This window comes from Lepisosteus platostomus, chromosome 28 (genome assembly GCF_059453375.1).
Source record: "Lepisosteus platostomus isolate fLepPlt1 chromosome 28, fLepPlt1.hap1, whole genome shotgun sequence".
NCBI lineage: Eukaryota > Metazoa > Chordata > Actinopteri > Semionotiformes > Lepisosteidae > Lepisosteus > Lepisosteus platostomus.
This window is the reverse complement of record NC_142638.1, coordinates 8,101,217-8,116,560: the sequence shown is the minus strand read 5'-3', so window position 1 is coordinate 8,116,560 and position 15,344 is coordinate 8,101,217. Positions and strand designations below refer to the sequence as shown.

General features: G+C 45.6%; 2 protein-coding genes across 17 annotated transcripts in view; one reads left to right on the top strand and one right to left on the bottom strand.

Moving 5' to 3' along the window:
* Positions 1 to 6,986, top strand: part of kansl1b (KAT8 regulatory NSL complex subunit 1b) — a 54,458-nt gene extending 47,472 nt beyond the window's left edge. For 2 of the 3 annotated variants that reach the window (XM_088622790.1, XM_088622791.1), the window contains exons 9-15: positions 57 to 248; positions 681 to 838; positions 1,290 to 1,411; positions 1,769 to 1,826; positions 2,131 to 2,243; positions 2,563 to 2,815; positions 3,444 to 6,986. In XM_088622790.1, coding sequence (XP_088478916.1) covers positions 57 to 248; positions 681 to 838; positions 1,290 to 1,411; positions 1,769 to 1,826; positions 2,131 to 2,243; positions 2,563 to 2,815; positions 3,444 to 3,659 — 1,112 coding nt within the window. In that variant the 3' untranslated portion in view covers positions 3,660 to 6,986. The remainder of the gene's footprint in view (positions 1 to 56; positions 249 to 680; positions 839 to 1,289; positions 1,412 to 1,768; positions 1,827 to 2,130; positions 2,244 to 2,562; positions 2,816 to 3,443) is intronic. The other variant, XM_088622792.1, reaches the window with a different exon arrangement.
* Positions 6,987 to 7,470: 484 nt separating this feature from the next.
* The window catches only part of maptb (microtubule-associated protein tau b), a 59,755-nt gene continuing 51,881 nt past the window's right edge, over positions 7,471 to 15,344 (bottom strand). For 12 of the 14 annotated variants that reach the window (XM_088622794.1, XM_088622795.1, XM_088622796.1 and 9 more), the window contains one exon: positions 7,471 to 14,570. In XM_088622794.1, coding sequence (XP_088478920.1) covers positions 14,355 to 14,570 — 216 coding nt within the window. In that variant the 3' untranslated portion in view covers positions 7,471 to 14,354. The remainder of the gene's footprint in view (positions 14,571 to 15,344) is intronic. The other 2 variants (XM_088622800.1, XM_088622806.1) reach the window with 1 other exon arrangement.

The following is a 15,344-nucleotide window of genomic DNA, read 5'->3' as shown; positions in this document are numbered from 1 at the left end:
GCCACGGCTCTTCCAAGAGGAGGCGCTGATCCGTTTCCCCCCTTCCCGCTCCCCAGGGCTTTCGCACCACAAGGTCCGACCCGACAAGCTTCACCGGCAGCAGCAGCAGCAGCTGGACGAGCTGCTGAGCATGTCGAAGCTGGAGAGGACGCCCGCGGAGCGCGCCCCGGCCCTCACCCCCACCGCCTACGACAAAAGCAGCCACAGCAGGAAGAGGCAGCGAGAGCACTCCATCGAGAGGACGGACAGTGAGTAGGCCCTGCTGCACCTGCCCCTGGCCCGCTCACACGTGGAGATCATGATGTAGTGGCAGCTCGGAGTAGCTACTTACAGGAAAATATCTTGAGGGGGGGGGCAGGTGTATGAAAGGTGGTCTGGTTCTCCTGAGATTAATGCTACCAACCATCCACCATCCAGGTGGGGCTGCACACTGGTGGTGGTGGAGGGGAGTCTCCATTACCCGTAAAGCGCTTTGAGTGGAGTGTCCAGAAAAGCGCTATATAAGTGTAAGCAATTATTATTATAGCTGTTTTTTCTAGTCCTAAAAACGTTGCCACAAGCTTGCAGTGTAAAGCCTCATATGGGATGATGCACTGTTTGGAAACTGCCTGGTTACAGTACCCTAGCCACTTTTAACCTGGTCTTTTTTTTTTTCTCGTTTTTGTCCCGTTCCTTCCCAGCAACTCCCAAGATTTTCCTGGACACAGGAAGCCCGTGCTCCACCTCCCTGGCGAGCCTGCACACCCCTGCCCACAGTCCCTTGATGAGGCAGCTGTCCACCTCCTCGGAGAGCTCCACACCCCTTGCTCCCAACAGTCAGAGTGCCAGCAGTACCCCAGTAAGCACAGGGCACCGGCGCCCCTTCTGAGTAAGGAGGCCTTGCTCAGTGCAAAGGCCTCTTCTCACTCTTGTTTTGGCAGTGTTGATGAGTTATTGGATGATAAAAAAACATGCTAATTTAATCCTTGCAGGTACACTTCCAGCAGAGCCTCACACACAGACGGGCACTGTACTTTCACAGATATCTCTGGTCTGATCTGTGTCGAGCTAGTGATTTTTTTTTTCTTCCATTTTTCATTGGCTGATAAATCAGCAGTTTAATTCCAATATGCTCCTCTTTTGTGTTTGAACGGGGTTTGTTCATCCTGTCATCCAAAATATTGATCATTTAAACATGTCTTTTTTTAATGCTTACTAGACAGCACGCACACAGTTGATTTAAACATAACCAGTATACCCCCAGCGTTCGTTACCATGATTTTTACTTTTTTTTTGCTGTGTTTTCCCAGCAGCCAGTGCGAAGGCGAAGAGGCGAGAGTTCCTTCGACATCAACAACATCGTGATTCCAATGTCTGTCGCGGCCACAACTCGAGTCGAGAAGCTCCAGTACAAAGAAATCCTGACGCCCAGGTAAAGCGCTGTACACGATCTGGGGCGCAGTGAACTTTGCAGCTTTAAAATCCAGCTGAAGACGTTTCAGTCTCCAGGATTATAGCATTGAGCATTTACAGATACAGCTAGGTAGATGATCTTTCTCATCCGAGATGCTTTCTATTTTGCGACAGCTGCTTGTGCATTTTTATTTGAATAAAATAACTTCAGACTTCTCAGGTAAAGATGATGATTTTACAAGGCAGCATGTACTTTACAGTTTCTGCTCAGTGCTACATAACGCATTTCATTGTATTAGTTTTGATGTCAGTGTTAATGTTTAAATGCTTAAAATTGATCAATTTGTGAACATACTTGATCTTCAATCTTTTCCAGTTGGAGAGAAGTGGATATTTGTGCACAGCCAATAGCCGAGGAGGATGATAGTGTTGAGGTATGCGCTTTCCAAACACATGTGCTATGTCGCGCACGTCCTGTAGTTTTCTGCATGAAGAGCGAAGATTGAGGGTTAAGGGCCCGGCGCAGAGATGAGCAGTGTGGTTGGATTGGTTTGTGATGTGGGAGTCCATTTGCTCCCCTAGTGTTCAGAAATCCCCAGGGATGCATCAGTAAGGCCAGCAAGAGCAAGTGACCTCCATAAGGCCCTGCGATAGGGTCGGGGTTGGGGGGTGGGGAGAGTGTGGATCTGTGGCTGTAAGGACCGCTCTGACGGGGCTGTGCTCCCCCTGTGCTCCCAGATCGAAGACCTGTCGGACGCGGCGTTCTCGCAGTTGCACTTGAAGTGCGAGGAGCAGGAGCGCTCGCGGTGGACCTGGACAGCCAGTGCTCCCGCCAAGAGACGGGGAAGCAGGTGAGGCCAGCGTGCCGACTAACATTGACCGCCGCCCAAACCTCAGGCCCTCCCGGTCGGACATCTCCCGTGAATAATCTGGGAAATCTCGTGCACCACGTCTGCCTTTTGTGACGTTCACGATGGCTGTTTGTTTGCTGATGTTGGGGGTGCGCCTGAAAGCCTTGCTTTGGTTTTCTAGTGCCTGTGAACTCGGGGGGTGTTGGTTTTTGTTTGCTCTGGGCCGCTTGTTTAAGTTGGTGGGTTTTTGGGGTTTGCCGCTACACCCCTCTGATCTCACACCCCCCCCCCCCCCCCCCGCTCCTTGTCTGGCGTCCAGGTCTTACAAGTCGTCGGACGGAAGGACGACCCCCCTGCTGGGCGGCACGAACCCCCCGACCCCGCAGCCCGCCTCCCCCGACACGGCGCACTTCCAGGCGCTGCAGGACTTCGGGCCCCTGCCCTCCCCGCGCAGCCCCGCCAGCCCCGACCTCCTGTCCAACCCCCACACCCCCGGCTCCCGGGACTCCCACCGGCCGCCCGCCAGCGAGGACACCCGCTGCTCCACGCCCGACTTCAGCTTCGAGGAGCTGGTGAGGAGGCGCGCCGCGCAGCTTGAATTCGGTTTTCCCCCGTTTTCGTGTTTTTTCCCCCTCCTGTGCCCATGCAGAGCTGTTCCTGCCTCGTCTTGACTCGCACTGTTAGCACAGCTTTCTCAGTCTCTTGGAAAACACGGCGCAGGTGGAGCCGGTTCAGTTAATCCGCTCTCTGCGTGTGTTAGGAAGGTCTCGAACCCTCACAGATTATAACTGGGAGAGGGTGGCACAGGCTGCTGGGAACATTGCTTGTGAGCGTGTGCGTCTGTGTGCCCTGCGATGGCCTGGCGTCACGTCCAGGGCGTACCCTGCCCTTGCCCATTGCTTGCTCCTTCTCCCCTGCAACCCCTAATGAAATGAAGCGGTTTGAAACTGGGTGGATAACTGGGAGGTCGTTGTTGTTTGTTTTAATGGTTTATTAGTATTTTGCCAGCTTGTTTTTTTTTGGGGGGGGGGGGGATTTTCAAGTGGGGGTGGGGTTTAATTGAATCGTCGCGCCTCCTGCCCTCCTGCGCGTGCCGTAGCGCTGCCAGCACCCTTCACAGGTTCTCCTGGGGTGAGGCGTAGGCGCCGGCGCTCCTCCTGCGCGACCTAAAGGCTTCCCGTCCTCCCCCCTCTCCCGCAGACGGTCCAGCCGTGGGAGAGGCGGAACTTCCCCCTGCCGTGCGACCCGCCGACGGAGCCCGACGACCCCGGCGACCTGGCCGACCGGCCCCCCCGGGGGGTCCGCAGGATCTCCGGCAGCAGGTCGGAGAACGGGCCGGCCCCGGGCCCGGCCTCGCCCCTCTCCGAAGACGGCAAGCAGAGGCCCCCCGCGGCGCTCCGCGTGGCCCACCGATGAATGAAGCGCGAGGACTTTTTTCGGCATTAAAAAAAAGAGAGATCCTGTTGTTTGATATTCAAACACAGTCAAATTTTTTCACAGTTTTTAGTGAACATACAGAAATTTAGAACCTGTTTTTAAACTTGTTTTTGTCACAGGAAAAAAAAAGAATAAACCATTACAAATTAGGTTGAAGGTAAAATACAATGAGGATTCGGGGTACAGCATCCTTCTAATGTGGTAGGCATACACTTCTAGCACACTATGTAGCAGACTATGGGCTCAGCCGATGTCATGGAAAAGGGGTATTTTCTATTGATTAGCTGATGTCTGTGACCCCATGTTAGTTTAAAGTGGAGTGACAGATGCTTTTTTTTACCCAGATTAACGCAAGCTTGTCACATTGTTTCCTTTTAAGAGAACTTCGCGTTCGAATTGGACGTCCTTCTCTGTTGTGGCGTATAAATCAGTGTTTCAGTCCCCCTGGAGCGTGTGCTGCGCTGGGGTTGAGGGATGGGCCGTGGTTTGGGAGAGTGCCTGTTTCCGAGTCCTGAAGCTCAGAGGCTTCTCCAGCGCCCAGCTGTCCTGTACGTCAGCGGTTCCTGTTTCTTTCCAATAAAGTAAATATTTCTGTTGACCCGGAGGGTTGTGTTCTGTGGCGATGTCGTCTTTGTGGCTCTGCCCATCGCATTTCTCACACCAGCTGTGACGAGACACGGCATGCAGCGCCGAGTCTGGGCTTGTCCGGTCGGAAGATCCAGTAAGACTGCGGGTTGTGTTAGAAGCACTGACCTCTTTCCCGGGTTTCTGTAATGAACACGTCGGCCTTCTCTGCGAAGCTCACACGAGCGTCTTTGACGTCGAGATTTCATACCAGCTCGGCCTTGTGGGAGGAGCCGGGCGAAAGGAACGGGTCAGCGGCGCGCTTACAGGTTGTGTTTGCGGTGTACAGGCGTTTCGGATGTCTCGTTGGCATTGCCCTCCAGGGTGGTGAGAAATTCAGAAAGAGAATCGTCTTAATTCTGTAGGGGAGCGAAGTGGAGAGACGCTTGTGTGGGAAAACTCGTGACTGCGGTCGTGTGTGGAATATTGTCCGGCGCGGAGCAGAGAAATTCCGTTTTCTCTTCAAAAGGAAACAAACATTCCATCTGTATCGGTTAGCGTTCCGTCTAAAACAGCACCCAGATCTCAGGTGGCAAATTTTAAGGGAAAATCTTCAGTCACTCGAACTATTGATTTCCAGATTTTTTTTTTTCTTTTCATGTTTTTACTATTTATTGCAATCGCTTCGATTGCAGGAGGAGACTACTCAGCTTAGCAATTTTTTTGTCACCCTAAACGTTGTGTTGGTGTAACTGATTCAGCAGTCTTATGAAAGAACTATTCCATATTTGAGTTGCAAATTGCTATGCAATCCCAATTTTGTTAAATATATATATACATATATAAATATAAATAGTAGGTTATATTTTACGCATCAGTTGTGATTTTCAATCTTGTATCACTGTACTCTGTTTTTGTAGTAAAAGCAAGACAGGTTTCAATGTACTAGTATAATTGTTGGAGCAGTTATAACAGAATCAGATTGCGAAATTGTTTTGTAAATAGTACAATTAAAACCATTCATGTTAAAACTACCTGAGTTCTGGGTTTGTGTTTTCTTGTTTTTTGCATACTAAATCACTCCACTGTAAACTGAGGACAAAAATAAAAAAGCCAAATTGTATTTTTCCTTCTGAAATGTTTCCCTTTTTTCCACAAACTGCCATGAGTTTTGATTGGTCTTTGTCTTTCTGAATCAACAGTCATCTGTACCACAGCTGCCTCAAAGAGTTCAGGCTGTCACCTTGTGTGTGTGTGTATAATCTCATTTTAATAGTCATTATACATGTATTGACAGGAAAGATAAATTCCTTTTAACTGTTGTATGAGAATAGTAATGAGAAGGGGGTCAATTTAAACTTCACAAGCTTTTTCTTTAAACTTCATATTTAAAAATCAGGTTTTTGTTTTGCCCAGCTATTGTGTAATTCCCATTTTCCTCTGTGGGTGTGACTGTAATCTTAAATAGAGCAATGCCTAAATTAGCAAGTCTTGGGGACTTGGAAAGAAAGCAGTGGAGGTTTCAAATTCAGCTTTAAACTCAGATGGATTAAAAAATCATCACTTGGACTGTTAATAGATGTGCCTAATAGCTGACCACCTCTATCCTGCCTGTCTTGCTTGCATGACAGACCCGAGTAGAAAACAAAATTCCCATGAGGAGGCCGTTAAAGATTACCTGCTTGAGAACTAAAACACGCGATGTGGAGATGACCGTTTCTGCACCAGGTGTAGTTCTGGCTCAAAATGGGGAGTGTTCTGATCCTGGAGGAGGAGTGAGTGGGTCTGCCACTTCTTTACAAAATCATGCACTTAAATCCAATTTAATGGGCCGGATGGATTTCTTTTTTGTCTAAGAACGGGACAGGTTGCAATCACTTGATCAGGTTCACAAGGGAATGGGGCTGGCAGAAGGGACTCCTGTCCTCTGGCCTGTGAAGAGCACTGTGGGCCCAGTTTGCTTTTCTGTTGTCTTGGACTGTGATGGGAACTAATGTCTTTCACCCCTCCCTGTATACAGGTGTGGGGGGGTCTAAAGTTGAGCTCATGAATTACAAAACCTGTCCTTGGCATATTTCTCCATTTGATGGCAGAGCATTTTATGATAACTGTTTCTGATGTATGGGCAAAAATTCATATTTGAATTGATAATGTATGGCACTGATTTCACCTCAGTCCCTCCTGCCCTTTAAGCATAACTTTGCTTTTTTTTTTTTGTTTCGAAGGGTTAGGGGGAGTTGGGATTATAAATTAAAGGATATTTTTTAAAAAATCTTTGTTGAGAAAATAAGGGACCATCATCACCTGTGCTAGCTTTTTTTTTCTATTATTGTGTTTAAATTTGCCTGTTAAAATCAGCAAAACTACTTAATGAGCAGCCAATCTACTATGTGTAAGAGTGTTGAAGAGATGCTGTATTGTATGGGTTAAATTAGTCATTCTAGAGTTTCCAATCTAGTGAACAGTCTTGAAAGGTTGTTGAAAGTTTCAGACGCCCCTTTGTGCTTTGTATAGAGTTCTATTTTGTAAATATATGTTTCTTAAAGGCTGTGTAATTGAAGCTCAGGCTGTAGCTGTCCTGATTGTATAGGAAGAAAAAAAAAACAAAAAAAATTCTTTATGCAGAGAAGCAACTATTTGTTAAAATTTATCAACAAACCTACTGGCAAGCACTGTACGTGCTTCTAAAAAATAAAGAAGGCAAACTATTAAAAAAGCAATTAAAAATATACAAAACAATAAGGTAGTTTTCCAGTTTTTTTTCCATTTTTTGGTTGGAGGTGGGGAAACTCCTTGTACATCTTCCCATCTTTGTGGAAGAGGCCTGTCTTAGGGTTTTAACCCAAAAGGATCGTAACCTTTGCCTTCAGCTTCTTGTAAAATTGGTCTTTTCATATCGGGGTTCTCGACTATGACCTCTTTCCTGCCTTTTTAACTTAATTTAACCTTTTGGTTTTTCAGCTCTTAGTGTTGGAGATTCCTACTTATCTTGTTCATTTTAATGGCGCATTTAATAATTCTGCGTAGACTCTTTTTCCCCCCCATTAATTTCAACTTCAGTTTTCCTTACTTTCTGCCTCTTTTAGGTGCATTGGTTTTATTTTTTTGCAGATTCAAATCTACTGCTTTTGATGAGTAATGAGAAAGATGGGTCCGGTTACAGGCACAACTTCACATTTCCTGAAGTACAAAATGTAGAATAAAGGACAAAACGAAACCCCGAAAATGTTCTTCAATACCGACTTTATTTCCAAATTCACGTTTACAGCAACGAGTATCAGTGTAAACCAGTTATCATTAATAAAACACACAATAACGATATGGACAATCACAAATTGCCAAGCTAGAATGTAGATCTGCAATAGAACTCAGCAGAGGTTTGGAAAAATAAAATTAAAAAAGGCATTAAGGAGATTTAAACTGCAGTACCTTGAAACTCCCCAAGTGAAGCTAAGAAGAATTTACAACACTGAAAAAAGCCTTACAGCACCAACTCTTTCCGTTCCAGTCAGCTTAAAGAAGGACACTGTAAGGCATCTGCCACTACCCTAATACCCTCATTACTCAGATCAAAAGGCTGTTCTCCACAATCATGAATCTGTGGGACTGCAGATGTACAGTATGGATATAGAATGGAACCTTGCACTCCTGCAGTTTGTAATTTTAATGTTTCTGGATCGGTATAAGTTGGTGGCCATTAATAATAGAGAAAACAAATATATGTACATAGAAAAACACTGCAGGCCTCTAAAGGAACTCAGCGCTGCAAAAGAGCCAAGATGCTTTTGCTCCCTGGAGCAAATACTTTCCTGGGAATGAGTTTATTGAAACAGCCTTAAAGCCTATGCCTTTTGTGTCCAATTTAAAAAGAGATCTGTGCGCTTCAATTTGAATTCTTGGATCATTAATTTGGCTTAACTTTTTTTTTTTCGTCCTGCGGTGTTGTAGTGGTCAGTTTGATTTAATCTAAAGCTTTCCACTGCCCGTTACTAACAGGAAAAACAAAATGCTCAGACTGCATTCAAGTTGTAAAAGTACAGAACCTGTAGCTGCCTCCATGTGATCAGGCATTGAACAGCCGCACATTACAGAGACTAGCCTGGACCGGCAGCCCAACAGCTGAAGCGTGTTCTAATCCCTTCTTGCTACAGTTCAATACCAGCCAACCACTAATGATTCCTACTATGGTGTTCTCACGCTATTTAAATGTAAATTGTGGTATGGAAAAAGCTGAGCGAATACCTAAGGTACTTTATTCAGATCTAAACTCCCAGGCATCACACTAGGCCCTCCCAGTTTTCCGTAGGTGGAAACCGGACATGTTCATGAAAACAACTGGACGAGTTTGTTTTTGTTTGTTTACAGAAGTAGTGGCAAGTAGGTTATAACTCCTGCTGTTCCTTAACGGGGACAGTTTACGATTGTGCACATTCTTCCTTACGAATAAGCAGCAATCCAATTGATAAGGTGAAAGAAAAAGGTAAGGTTCAGATTTACAAAGTTAATTTTCTATAGCACTTGGACCAAAGAGAGCTGTGTCCTTTTCAAACAATTTCTTCTGAAGGTTTTCTTTATTCAACAATCAGGCCCGACATTAACAGCAGTCAATTAATTCCAAACACCCTTTTTCTGACCCCAGTAATATTTTTAGAGAGCACTCAAATGTAGTCCTCATGTGCGTTTCAGTTTAGAGCACTTGGTATCATTGTGTTCACGTTTGACAAAGCCCAAGGTTTCAGTTTAAATCTTTTCAAGCTGGTCAGTTGAATGAAACGTTCCTACATATAGTATTAGCAAAGTCAGGAGAAAAAAAATACAGGAAAGGAGCAAAAGAAAGATTATAAATTAAGGAATTGCCAGCAGAACATTAAAATCATTTTCTTATCGGTTACATCTCACATCCACGGAATACCATTAGAAAAAAAGGTGCATGACACAAGCTTTAAGCATTGATGCATTTAACTTCGTAAATGAGGAAATATTGATGTCTTTGATATGCATTGCCTGCACCTGAAGAGAGCTGTTTCATTAGGCTGTGCAGGACAGTTAACATGGGATACATCACACCTGTTGAACCTCGCCATTCAAATGTCATCAAAGGGTTTCAGAAAAACATTTGAAAAGCCTCTCCTGTTCATCCACCAGCATCTTCAATGCTTTTAATGTACCCTGTGACACTGACCTCGATTTTTGTTAATACCCTAGTGCCAGGGAATGAGCTTGCTGGATGCTGCACTAATTTCGCAGAAGGGTTTTCAAGTCAAGACATCCCACAGTAAGACATTCTGAAAAAATACTCGTCCTCACCTCAAGCTGATTGGGTAAAATCGACTTGACCAGATCTCAGCACAAACTTAACACTGGAGTCTGAAGGCCACAAGGAAGCAAGACGGGTGCGGCTGTTTAATGGTAAGTCACGATGTAAAGCACTTTCGCCTGTTTACCGGTGCTCTCTAGCCCTTCACTGAAATACAGATTTTTAGAGCTTTTGGTGCTGTTGAGAAATCCGTCTGTGAGAGAGGACAGTTATATGAAGTGTTGAGGTTCTTGAAGGGAAGCCACCCTGTGTTCACCGGCAGCTCTCGTTCTTTCTCTTGAGGTCAGCTAGCCCTGTATTTCAATCACCATCATCGACGAGGAGTGCAGGCACGCGCTAACAATGATGCACAAAAATGCCACAAGGCGCGCTAGGAAGCAACAATGCACTGGAGGAACGACAAAGGGTAAAATGAACAGAGGTCCCCCTCACTCTCCTTATAAAAAGTGATGTAGGTGATGTCGCGTGACGGATCTGGAGAGTTTCCTCGTACCCTGCCTTTCCGGTGGTCCGAAACGGTTTGTATCACACTTCGGCACAGCTCCCCCTGCTTTAGGGTTATCTACTCTAGCCCCTGTGCCATAGACGGAAACTGCCGTGTAAAAGTCTTAGCCAAAAGACGGCTGAAAAAGAAAACTTTTACTAAGTTTTAAGTCATTTTGTTTTAAGCCAACACATAATCCTGAACTGTATTTTGTCGGTCGAAAGGAAGCCTTTCAGCTTTGTGTGTTTAGAAAGGAACAAAGGACAAGAAACACTCATCACCAGGTCAGTTTTGATTTGTATGAGAGATGCTAGACCTCATTCTGGCTGCTGAAGCCTAACTTGATCATACAGCTGAACTACAGATGATAACGAGAAGAGCTTGGTTTCTTCTCACCCACAAGAACACACCAGTGGAGGCTCTGCGAGGATTGATCTTCATATTTTCTATTTTATACTGTATATCTATCCAAGACATTGTGCAGAAGGTAAAGAATCTCACCTCCACCCCACCCCAAGCAGAATCGGCATGATGGAAATTAAATTGACTTTACTTTCAAAGACGAAACCACTGCCCTGATGGACCATGCACAAGTCTCCCTAAGACAACGCTAAACAGAACCACCAGGGGCGGAGCGTCGGCTCTGTGGCTCAGGATCTGCGCCTGTGGCTGGAAGGTTGCCGGTTCGAATCCTGCGGCCAGCAGAGGAATCCTACTCGGTTGGGCCCCTGAGCAAGGCCCTTAACCCCAGCTGCTCCAGGGCAGCTGTATAAATGGCTGACCCTGCGCTGTGACCCCCAGCTTCTCTCCATGTCTGTGTGTCTCATGGAGAGCAAGCTGGGGTATGCGAAAAAGACAAATTCCTAATGCAAGAAATTGTATCTGGCCAATAAAGTGATCTTAAACTTGGCATCATTTGATCACCAAAGCATGCACCAAGAAAGAGCAATGCTGGACACTTAAAATAGCCTGTGTCACTGCTGACATCATTGCCCAGTGACCTCTTCCACATACAGCTCTTGTGTCTCAGATAATGAATACAGAACCAAAACTCCAATTGACTTGCTTATCTTACGGTTAAGCTTTATAAAGATTCTGAGGTACATGCCAAACTAGCAAAAATTTAATCAACCACACAGCCATGGTAACTCTTTGGGAGAAGTAATTTTACCGACTGCAAAGTGAGATGTGGTGGGGAAAAAAGCAAAACCAAAAAATTCAAGAACAAAAAAAAAATAGCATTACCTATACACCTGCTTCCTGGCTACACCTTTAGGGGAAACCCTTTACATAAAATTCACAGGTCTGAGTCCTGAAAAGGTCAAGTTAATGCAGACCCCGCAACTAATTCTGGGAAGAAAACTGCCCCAGAATTCCCTTACAACTCACAGGAAGAGCGATGCCGCTGTGTTCGTGTGCCTGTATATACAGTATTGTGACAGGCCAGAATGGTACAGGGATAAACTGCATTCAGATTTGCATGACATTTATTCCAATACATCAAAATGAAAGCTTAACATCACCATTAATACTGATCAATATGAAACTACTATTTTGGAAGCTATTCTGGAGGATGGTTGTCATGAGAACCTGACCCAAGCCTTGAGCATCTTTGTTGATAACTGCTGTTAAACCAGTCTTGCTCTGGTTTATTGCGTTAAGTTGCAGAACACTGCTCTCGCATGCCTGGGAATCGTACGCCAAATCATTTCCAAGCCCCTGATCGCAAGATGATCTGTCTGCTGCAGCCGATTGTAAAGGACACCTGGGTGACATGGGATGACAGCACCTAGCATCACCAGAAACAAACCTCAATCTTGACTCGGCAACACATGAAATGCAATAGAGAAAGTAGTTATTCTATAAAAAAACCGCTTTGATCTACTTCATTCACATTGAGAAGGCAACTCCTCATGGTATTCTACAAGTCTACAAGCATAAAAAAAACTATCGGCAAGTATAGTTTTAATTAAAATGCCAGTAAAAAAAAACACTAAAATTCTTTTAAGCATCTTACCCCACCTGCTACTTTTGTTCGTCTTGTGTTAGATTTCTTTATTTGAAGATGTGCTTCAGTACACTGTATTTACACAGCTCCATAGTTCACTCCTGCCGACAACAGGATTTCAGCAACTATCTTGGTATTTTTTCACTTCTTGCATGACGGTATTTTGACAACAGGTGCACCACCTTTTTTCCAGACACTGGATCCTCTATGTGATTAAATATGTCATGACTTATACATATATATAATACTCAGTATTATAAATATAACACTGAGTATTATAGGGTTTATAGAAAGGTGGCAGCAGCAGTATTTGCAGATACAGTTGCTGTTCCTGAGCTAGCAGGGGGATAGCAAGTTGAAATACAGGAGGAGCACAGCTGACCTCTGATGCCGTCTTGTAAATTTAAAATAAAAAAGAGCAACACCCACAGTGTGGCCCTGCCATAGACTGACTGGCACCTGAACAAAACAAAATGCCAAATCAAAGTTTCCCCACCAGCCTTTCCTCCTGAAAGCTCATCCCAATATTTCAGTGTGGTATGTTCCCAGACTTCTATGTTTTTTTTTTTACTTGTGTGCCAGTTACTCATTGCTTTATCAGCCTTCCAACTCCTGTCCTCTGCTCATACCATGATTAAGTGTACCTTTACTACATTTACGCAGCTGGTACTTGGCCGTAAATTTGGTATTCTAAGGTGAGGCAAGAGCAACACCTTTCTCTCAGCTCTGCAGGTCACAGGCGAAGCAGGAAAAGCATGGTTGGAAATAAGATCAACATTTTTACTGTCTCTCCAGCATACATCAAACAGCACGTTTTTCCCAACAGGTGCACAAACTACAAGCATGTAAATATCTCTTCATGGAGTTCTGGAATATACTGGCTTTAAGGATTATCGAGAGCTATTCTCCTAGTTGTAGAACACTAAACTACATGTGGAATCTACTAGGGGATACTTGGCACTTCACCTCCAAAGATAGAGACTGTGTCGCAGTTCAAGTAGCTACATTGAATGAACCGCAAACACTAATGCTGAACTGGTTTTGAAAGTGAAAGCAGCTTTTGTAGGGAAAATCACTTGGAACGTAAACTGCTGGGGCACCTGCTGAAACACTCCAAAGAGCAGAATTGGTGCTGCTTGTCTGTAACTGGACGCAAACCACTTCAGGGAAATAAACTTGATTGTTTCCACCTTATTCAAACTCATCTGGGTGGGGGGATCGGTTTCAAACAAGGCTAGGCTATTCCAATGATCTCAAGAAGCACGTACTGAAAAATCTAAAGAAGACATATTCCACTACCCACACTGGGGGAAGAATTTAAATTAAAGCTCTAGTCGTTTCGAAGGAAAGCAGTGGTGAAAGGTTAGCCTCGAGTTACTCTGCAGCACAGGGGCAAAGCTCTGGTCCTCAAAGGCCAGGATCCAGCAGGTTTTCCAGCCCTCTTTAAATCATCCACATTGGAAATTTGAAAAGTGTTAATCAGCTCAGTTGGGACAGGGATGGAATGAAAACCCGGCAGCACCGCTGGACTCCAGGACTGGAGTTGGGCCCCAGTGCTCAACAGCAATGTGCCCAGCAGAAAGTAGGAAAAAAAATTAAGCTACAGCACTTTATTTAAAAAAAATAGCTTACTCCTGTCAAAATCATCCTAATTTTGGGGCATGAAATCTCGAGCATTCAGATGATGTTGATGAAAGGATGAAATCATCTTAAGCGGAGGAAATTCCTTTCCTTTTTATCTGCCATAGCATTTCTTTACAGAACTTGTTACTTCTGATGAAATGGTTGTTTTTTTTGTCATCTCCCTTCGCATAAGAACTGACCATCTTCCATATTTTCAGGAATATTCACTAAAAAAAGCCGAGACACGTCATGATGCATACATATACTGGTGTCTAAGCAAATCTCATGCAGGGGGCTACTTTGTTCGGGTATGTTAAGCATGGGATGCTTAAAGGGACGCGGCTAGTGTTTGCAATTAACTGCCTCTCGAAACGGTCAGCAGTTTTTTTTTTAAATGCAAACAAACATCTCCATAAAGGGATCTGCACTAAATCGGATTTTTTTTTCTTCTTCGAATGACGGCACTGTACTCTATTTTGGATCTGGGTCTACATGTCATGCCCCAAAAAACTGGTCTGCAAAAAGGGAGGTTAGAGACAGGCTGCTCTGGTAACCAGTTAGAAAAACTCCTGCGAGGGGTTGTGGTAAAGGAAGGAGGGAAGGTGGGGGGGGGGGTCTTTTTCCTGGGGATCCTCGGGCTGGAGCCTTGCTGGGGGGAGGGCGAGCCCGGGAGAGAAATCACAAGCCTTGCTTGGCCAGGGACGCAGAGACCTCGTCGGCTAGCGTGGCGAGCTGCGGCGAGTCCATCATGTTGATGCTGCCGGTGGAGGAGACGTTGCTGAGGCGGCGGGGCGAGCCGTCTGTGGAGACCGTGGGGGACTTGTAGACGATCTCCGCGCCGTGGTCTGTGCGGGCTTTGGCCTGCTCGCGGAAGGTCAGTTTGTGACTCTCAATCTGTCGGGACAGACAAAAGAGGGGGGGGGGAGACGATTGGAGACAGGCGGACACCTCGAGGTGCGGAGGCCAGCACCAAGACTGTACGCCTGGGGTGACCGATTGCCTGCAACCTGCTTCTCGAGCGCGTCAGGGTGTCCAGTCGAACATCAGAGCTTTGGGTTATGGGGAGTCTCCCTGCTTTCGTTCATGTGTTGCTGGCGTTTCAGATTGCAACACTACCCTTGCGTGTGTGTATGTGTATATTTTGTATATATATATGTATATTTTCTTCTAAATTCTCTCTATTCATTGCAGGCTTCATTTCACACCTCTCTACACCTATTCTGACCTCTTGATTGGCCTCTCTTTCTGTCCCCTGCTCCCGCCCCTCGCTCCTCCTCTCTCCCAGCTCTTGTTCTCCCACTACATTACCTCTGCTTACTGCCCTGTCTCTCTCACACCTGAAGAAGGCTCCATGGCCGAAACGTTGTGTCTTCTTTCTTCTTTTTTCAGCATGGAATAAACCTATTACTTGTTCCTTTGCAGCCTACACACGCTGACGCAGCTCCCCACCTGAACTACTGTGTGCATATGTGTCTATCAGCCAGCTCGCTCTGATCAAATCCGGCTGTTGAAGGTCCTGCAGCCATGACAGCACAGGACAGTCCAGACTGTGAACCGTGCAACCATGTGAACTGTTCCGCCAGAGTTCCTTTTACCCACCATAAAGCACGATGAAACGAGGCAGCCTGCAGAGAGGGTGTTATCACGCGCAGCAACAACGCGCAGCAC